We start from the raw sequence: 8,285 nt of genomic DNA on the forward strand, positions 1-8,285 counted from the left end.
TCCGGTTCGTGTCTAACGAATTTTTTCTCTATTTGTCGGACGGTGTAATTTGGTGAAAGGGTATATACTTGGTTTGGAATCAAATTGTTTTTTTTGTAATACACAACTCAAGGAGAATTTATAGGTGGAGTCAGACAAACAGCTGAAAATTTTTTTTCGCTTTTTGGTTCTAACAACAGTCAAAGCTTGTTTTTATATTTAAATATCTACATATTCTAAGCTTATTAACAAAATATTTATTGTAAGTAAAGTAAAGCCCTTACTATTCAATTATCTACACTATATTAAGTTTAAATATTTATTTGTTTAATTTTTCATTTTGGTTTTTTTACATTTGTTAAGACCAATCGTTGTTTTTGTAGAATTGACACCACCTTGTATGAATTCGCCTTGACACAACTAAATAAATCACAAAATACTAACTACATGTATAAAATCAAAAAATTCTCATACAAATTTATTCTCGAACTTTTCGTCGTTCTATATGTAGTCGCGGTTCTTCCACTAACCTCAATGTCATACGATTCTCAGGAGTTAAGTTCTCGTACTTAAAATCCGTAGTAAATTTGTATGCTTTAATTAATTTAGCCAGAGAAATTTTAACAAATAATATAGCATATCTCCAACCTGTTATGAAAAAGGAATACATTTTTAAAATTATTCTACCAATTATATGTAGTTAATTTAAGTAGTTACCAATACAATATCTTTGTCCTTTGGTGAATGGTATAAATGAGTAGGGATGACGTGCGGCAACATTTATGGGTAGAAAGTTATCGGGATTAAAAGCATCCGCATCGGGACCCCAAAGTTCTTTGCTGCGATGCAAACGAAAAATATCAATACAAATGTACTGATCAACTGGCAGTGTCAAACCATTGCTAAGTGATAGATCCTCATTGGTAACTTTTCGAAACACCATTGGTACTACGGGTAAAATACGCATGGTCTCGTTTAAGATCATATCTAAATAGTATAATTGATTGACCTGTTGCAATGTTATGACCGAGTCATCATCATCAGCCAATATGCTTATTATTTCTTCATAAGCACGTTCCTGATATTCTTCATGCATCGCCAGTAAAGATAGTACAAAAAACAATGTACTAGATGTGGTTTCCGTGGCCTGTGTTAAAAATTTTAATGTATAAATAAATTATTTATTTATTGTAGATAAGATAAATAAGCTACCCCAGCAAAGAGATGCATCATTTGTCCTTCTATTTCATCCACTTTAAGTAAATTCTGATGAGTACCACTCAGAGCGTGTTCTAAAACACTATTAACTTCGGGTAAATAGCTGGGATCTGTTGTATCTTTTTTTTGCAGAATATCCATAGATTGAACGACAAGCCGACGAAACATATTCACACCATTACTGGCAGTTTTATATAGAAATATGTCGGCTAGTTTACGTATCCAATTAATGGTCATAATTTGTGTAAAACAAATATCAGCTATATATTCCAGCATTCTTAGAAAAAGAAAACAAAAATATATTTATCATAATAATATTAAATACAAGTAAGAGAGCTAATTCGGCTGTGCGGAATCTTATATGCCCTTCACCAAATTATACTTAAAAATAATGTTTTTTTTAAATATTTTTAGGTAAACAAAATTTCAATTTTTTTCGAAATTTTTTATAAATTCTTTTTTTTTAAATTTTTTCTTTTCGAAATTGTTTTTTAAAAAAAGTTTTTTTCCAAATTTTATTTTTAAAATTTTTTTTTTTGGAAAAATAATTTATGACAAAAATAATTTTTGATGAAAAAAAAATTCGGGTTAAAAAATATTATTCCCGATTTTGACCCATTGTAGGTCCAACTTACTATAGCTTTATATACATCGTTGCTATGGACTTTAAAATATCTATCATTAGATATCCATATTGTCTATATTAATGACTTTGTAATCCAGATATAGATCAAAAATAGGCCAAAAATCGAGGTTTTCCCGGTCTTTTCCTTATATCTCAGCCATTTGTGGGCCGATTTTGTCGACCGAGCCGGAAGAATTCCCGACATATAGATGTATGAATCATGTAAGTTATTTAGGGGCTACGGAAAGTTGATTCAACATACAGACGGACAGACGGACATGGCTATATCGACTTCGCTATCTATAACGATCCAGAATATATTACTTTGTGGGGTCGCAAATGAAAAATGTAGAAATTACAAACGGAATGACAAACTTATGTAAATATATTAACACAAGTGTTTTAAGAAAATCTGACAAATATTAAAAAAAAATCTATTGAAATAAATATCTAGGCATCTAATCAAGACATTAAACTTTCAAATTCCGAAGATATAAGCCGATTTTTTATAAAACACCGACTGTATGACTTTCATATAAAATGGAGGTCGCAAAATAACGGTTTCCTTGAAATATATACATATTTTGAAGTGCTTAAAAGTTTCGATTGTTTAAATTTGGTTTTTGGTTTGATGTTACATTAATATTAGGTTAAGGATAGATTGAGGTTGGGTAAAGGTCTGGTTAAGGTTAACTATAGCTGTGTATAAAAGATTTGATTATATATGTATCTGTATATCAACTTACCCGTGAAGATGTTTTGACATAGTAATCGAATTAAACTCAGTCTGCTCTAGGTTTCTTTTAAGTAGTGTTTCTATACAGGAAATTAATGCAAAATAAACAAAAAAAATAATGTAATTATTTAAGACATATTAATTACACTGTCCAACAGCATTTTTGGAACAAAATAGCGACTAGAGTGTACAAAAAACCGGCAAATATAAAAAACCGGTTTCCGGTTTATCCGAAAAAGTGTGTTTTTGAAAAAACCGGTTTCGATGTTTGTCTTTTAAAAAAACCGGTTAAGCGGTTTCGGTTTTTGTCTTCAAAAAAACCGGTTAACCGGTTTATATTAAATTTTTATTTAATGGAAATTTTGCATTTTTGAATTCTTTATGCAATTATTTTATATCTTTTACGAAATGTTGTCAAATGCTACAATTTTCTATAAAATAAATCAATATTTTTAAAAATGCTATCAAAGTTTTTCATAAATATGTTTGAATGAGCTTTAGAAAATATATTTCATTAAAACCGGTTAACCGTTATTCAAAAACCGGTTTGTCAAAAAACCGAAAAGTTAAAAAAACCGAAACCGTTGGTGTTTATAAAGATGAAAAAACCGGTATTCGGTTTTGGATACTCTAATAGCAACCCTATAATTCTGAAAGGGCATGTTGAGTAGATAATTTTTCTAGAATTAACTTATAGTCCAGCTGGTCTGAATTTTTTTTTTACTGTGGGTCAAAGTTTTAATTTTTTGATCGAAGGGAGCATTATACTAACTGGAAATAATGTTGTAAGTTAATGTCTAAGAGAATTTTGATTGTCAGAGTTATATTGTTGAATTTTATGGGGATCATTTTTGTGGAAGATCTTAACCCTCTAGCTCCTCTATATTTTAGAATATTTTAATCCTTAAATGTTTTTTATGAAAGGACTTTTTTTATTTTCTCGAATAAAGGGTCAAATTGACCCCTAAAGTGAAGAAAATGACAACCATAAAATTCCACAATATAACTCTGACAATAGGAATTATCTTAGACATTAACAAACAACATTTTTTTCAGTTAGTTTAAAGCTCCCTTCGATCAAAAAAGGAAAACTTTGACCCACTGTAAATTCAGATCAGCTGGACTATAAGTTTATTCTGAATTATTATTTGTTGGACAGTGTTATTTAAATAGAAGATTTTGTGTGAGATTTATTCTTACTTGTTGCATTTTTTATGGTTAATTCGCGAAATAACACTAACAAATCAACAAACCCTTCCTTATTCAAACTTCTTTGAATTTGTTCAATCAAAGTGTTGGCTTCTCTGTGAAATATGTGAAAAAATGATATCAAAATTTTATGGGAGAATGCTCTATTCAATAATTTGCGATGTTTACTCCAAATTGGTTCTACAAAATAAAGAAATGATTTAAATTTCTTTAGATTCATAGGAATTTATAAAATTTGTTTAAACATACCACTTTCTGTTATAATACCTTGACCGACTAATCTAGTGAATCCATTATACAGTAGCATTGGCTTGTCTATACAGTTTTTAGATGTTAGAATTTCCTTTAATATCTGTGGATCAGTTGAGAGGAAAAATGGAAATGGACCTATCCAATATACGGAATTTGGACCATATTTCTTGCCATACTTATACATGCATTGAAGAATATCTGAAAATAATTAGGAACTATTATACAATGATTTTAAGTAGCAACATATTTTGGACTACATATATGGAAAATTTGTGTTTTACACGTTTAAAAGTTTAAAAAATATTTAATGAAAAAAATATCTGAAACAATTATTTAAAATTGTTTAATACAAATGAGTTTATAATTTTCATAATTACCTTTTCCGCTCAATATTTTACCCCAGCCCAAGAATGTATGCCATCTATTCGATGGTACTTTATAGGCCAGCCTTATAAATGCTCTGGATTTCCAACGATTTATGATCCATAAAAACACAATAGCGGCTATTGCAAAGAAAACTATATCCATTATGAACAGATTCTAACACGCAGAGCAAACTTACTGAGTCAATTTCATTCATAATTGTTGCATTTATATGAAATTGATATTTTCATATGGGAATGGTCTCTAATATTTAAATGCAAAAAAAAAAATTACGGACACATCTACTTAAAAACAACTCAGAGTGTACGGTTATGTTGGATCTTATATATCTTTCACTTTAATATCGGGCTGTGTTATACCTAAATTCTCTTTGAACACCTAGCTTTCATTCCCTTAGAAAATGAGAAATGTAATTAAAACTTCAATTAATTTACTTTAATATCTTCACAAACATTTTATTAGTCATTTAACTGAAATTTTGCAAAAACGTTGACACTAAATAGACAAATGTTTAAATACATTAGTACTTAGTACAAATATTTAACATTCAATTACATGCGGTTATTGACATTTACGCTTAATTAAACATAATTTGATAATTAGAATAGCCCAGCGGGTAACATTGTAAAGTCAGATTTTTTAGGTAAATTTTTTTTTTCTAAAGTTGTTTTTTTCATTTTTTGGAAAAATTTTTTTTTGGAATTGTTAATTTAAAATTTTTTTTTAATATAAAACAATTTTGGTGGAAAAAAAATTCGGGTTAAAAAATATTTTTTCCGATTTTGACCCATTGTAGGTCTATCTAACCATATTGTCTATATTAATGATTTAGTAATCCAGATATAGGTCAAAAATAGGTAAAAAATCGACGTTGTCCTGGTTTTTTCCTCCATTTGTGGACCGATTTTGCTGATTATAAATATGAAACTTCTCAAAAGCATGTCTGACAGAATTATTGAAGATTTGCATCGCGAAGATATCTGGGGTCTTCAGAAAATATATTTTAAACAGACAGACGGAAATGGCTTAAACTTTATAGGGCCGGAAAAATATATTGTGGAAATTACAAACGGAATGACAAACTTATATATACCTTTCTCACGAAGGTGAACGTCCTTAATTTTTTGATGATTTCTTAATTTTCGCTTGGGATTTTAAAGAACTAATTACCATTTTAGAAACTACGCTGCAGAGAATGATGACATGCGGCTTAAAGCTCAACAGGAAGAAGTGCATTTTCGCTGCGTCATCTGTTGAATTTTTGGGGCATTTGATAGATGGAAGAGGTGTACACAAGTCCACCAAACACATCGAAGCTATTTCAAAAGCGCCTAAGCCGTCCACTCTGGAACAGTTGCAACTCTTTCTGGGCAAGGCATCGTACTACGGCGCATTTATTCCTGATTTATCAACGAGAGAGAGGCCCCTTCGTGAAATGCTGAGGACAAAGGATATGGTGTGGTCCGCAGAAGCGGATAAGGCGTATGACGACATCAAGGGGATTTTAGTGTCACCACAAGTTTTAATGCAGTATAACCCTAAACTACCATTGTTATTAGCAACGGATGCAAGCAGTACAGGGCTGGGTGCCGTGCTGTCTCACCAATTGGATAATGGCCAGGAGCGTCCTATCGCCTATGCCAGCCGGACAATGAGCCATACTGAACGCCGTTATTCACAGATCGACAAGGAGGCATTGGCCATAGTGTGGGCCGTTCAGACATTTTTTAAATATCTCTACGCCAGGCGGTGGACCTTAATTACAGAGCATAAACCCCTGACACAGATTTTGCAACCCGACAAGTCACTTCCAGTTTTGTGCATTTCGCGCATGGCGAATTATGCCGATTTTTTAAGCAATTTCAATTTTAATGTAGTTTATAAAACCTCGAAGCAAAATGCTAATGCCGACTATTTATCTAGGATGATGCCACATTGCTCAAAAATTCGGCAACTGAAGTTCGATAGTCCCACAGGCTCTGAGTACGATGAATTCGATAATTTCATAATACGGCAAATAGACCAGTTGTCTGTCACCGCGGACAAAATAGAGAGAGAAATTAAAAAAGATGTGCAGCTATGAAAAATAGTACAACTACTAAAGAAGGGATCTGACCTACTCAAATATGGATACAAGTCACCAGAGTCAAATTACAAGTTGTCAGGAGGCTGTTTAACATTTGAACATAGGGTTGTAATACCTACAAGATTTCGAGAGGACGTTCTAGTCTGTTTCCTTTTTTGTATCTGTCAAAAACTCTTTGACATCTGTCATAATTTTCCGCGTTGCCAACCTCTTCTCCAACATCTACAGGGTGCACACGACAGGATAGCCAACAAACCAAAAGTATATGCCGACCATCACTGGGAATATCCAAGGGCGCCATGGGAGAGGGTTCATATGGACTACGCCGGTCCGGTCGAAGGAATGATGTTGCTCATTATCACCGACGCATATAGCAAATGGTTAGACATCAAAGTAACGAGATCAATAACGGCGACGGCTACGATCGGATTGGTGGATGATGTATTCGCAGCGTACGGTGTACCCTCAATGGTGGTATCGGATAACGGTACAAATTTTTCGTCGAAGGAGTTTAATAATTACCTAACTAAAGTAGGTGTTAAATACCATAAATACACCGCCCCATACCATTCAGCAACGAATTGTCAGGCTGAACGCAGCGTGCAAACGGTTAAAAATGCCTTAAAAGCCATGGGGGCCACTGCACAAACGTTACAGCAGAATGTGAAAGAATTTCTACGACAGTACAAAAATGCATCGCACACCACAACAAATTTACCACCAGCACAGCTGTTTTTAGGACGACAGCTGCGCACGAGACTCGATTTAATACGCCCTGAACACTTACCTACTAAGATAACAGCGAAGCAATTTCTAAAAAGCTCGGCCAGTTACAGAGTATTCGACACCGGAGATAGTGTATATTTTCTACCTAACAATAAGAGAAACGCAACATGGGTAAGAGGTACAATATTTTTTTTTGCTCAACAGAAAGTTCAGATATTTTCCTTGAATACGTATTTAGTCGCTTAGTGGGATATCTATCAAAATAAATGTTTTGTAACTCAAAATATGCAATTTTTTACTTTTGTTTGCAAAATCTAATTTTTTTTTAAAATGGGCCCTTTTTAATTTTTTTTTTTTTTGCTCAAAAGAAAGCTTGGGTCTATTCCTTTAAGACCTATTTGGTTGCTTAGTGGGATGTGAGTGGGATATATAGCAAAATAAATGTTTTGTAACTCAAGATATACAATTTTTGATTTTTTTTGGCAAAATCGAACTTTATTCCAAAATGTGCCCTCTTTTTAAATTTTTTTTTGCTCAAATGAAAGCTTAGGTCCATTCCTTTAAGAGCTTTTTGGTCTCTTAGTGGGATGCGATTGGGATAGTATCAAAATAAATGTTTTAACACAAAAATTGTATGTATTGAGCTACAAAATATTTATTAAAATGGGATTTATTCCCCGGCGGAGTTAAAATTATGTTTAGCAATTGAAATAGTAACGTCTATTATTGCAAATTTATAAACAATTGCCTTTAAAATTCCCTCTTTTCAAGAAAAAATGTAAAAATAATACCTTAAAGTAGGTTTAAAATAGTGTCGAAGCTACAATAAATATTTCAAATTTATGAATGGTTTATAACAGACTTATAACACGTTTATAAATAAAAATTTTTGATTTTTTTCTTATTTACGACTTATAAAGCTGTTTTTAGTTATTATGAATTACCCCCATTAACACAGAGCCTGGTTATGCCTTAACTAATAGTTATACTGTCGATTAAAATTATTTTTCTATGTAAACTGTCAGTATAACTATTAGTTAATTCATAACCAGACTTCGTGTTACTGGAGA

The 8,285-nt window shown here is 32.1% G+C and overlaps 1 protein-coding gene across 1 annotated transcript; it reads right to left on the minus strand.

Moving 5' to 3' along the window:
- Positions 1–457: 457 nt before the first annotated feature.
- LOC135955648 (probable cytochrome P450 313a4) lies at positions 458–4,547 on the minus strand. Its single transcript, XM_065506007.1, has 6 exons — positions 4,397–4,547; positions 4,017–4,217; positions 3,812–3,947; positions 1,192–1,474; positions 697–1,126; positions 458–627 (listed from the first exon to the last, which is right to left on the minus strand). The coding sequence occupies exons 1-6, from the start codon at positions 4,545–4,547 to the stop codon at positions 458–460; spliced, it is 1,371 nt and encodes a 456-aa protein (XP_065362079.1).
- Positions 4,548–8,285: the final 3,738 nt, after the last annotated feature.

Source organism: Calliphora vicina, chromosome 3, assembly GCF_958450345.1.
Source record: "Calliphora vicina chromosome 3, idCalVici1.1, whole genome shotgun sequence".
Taxonomy (NCBI): Eukaryota; Metazoa; Arthropoda; class Insecta; order Diptera; family Calliphoridae; genus Calliphora; species Calliphora vicina.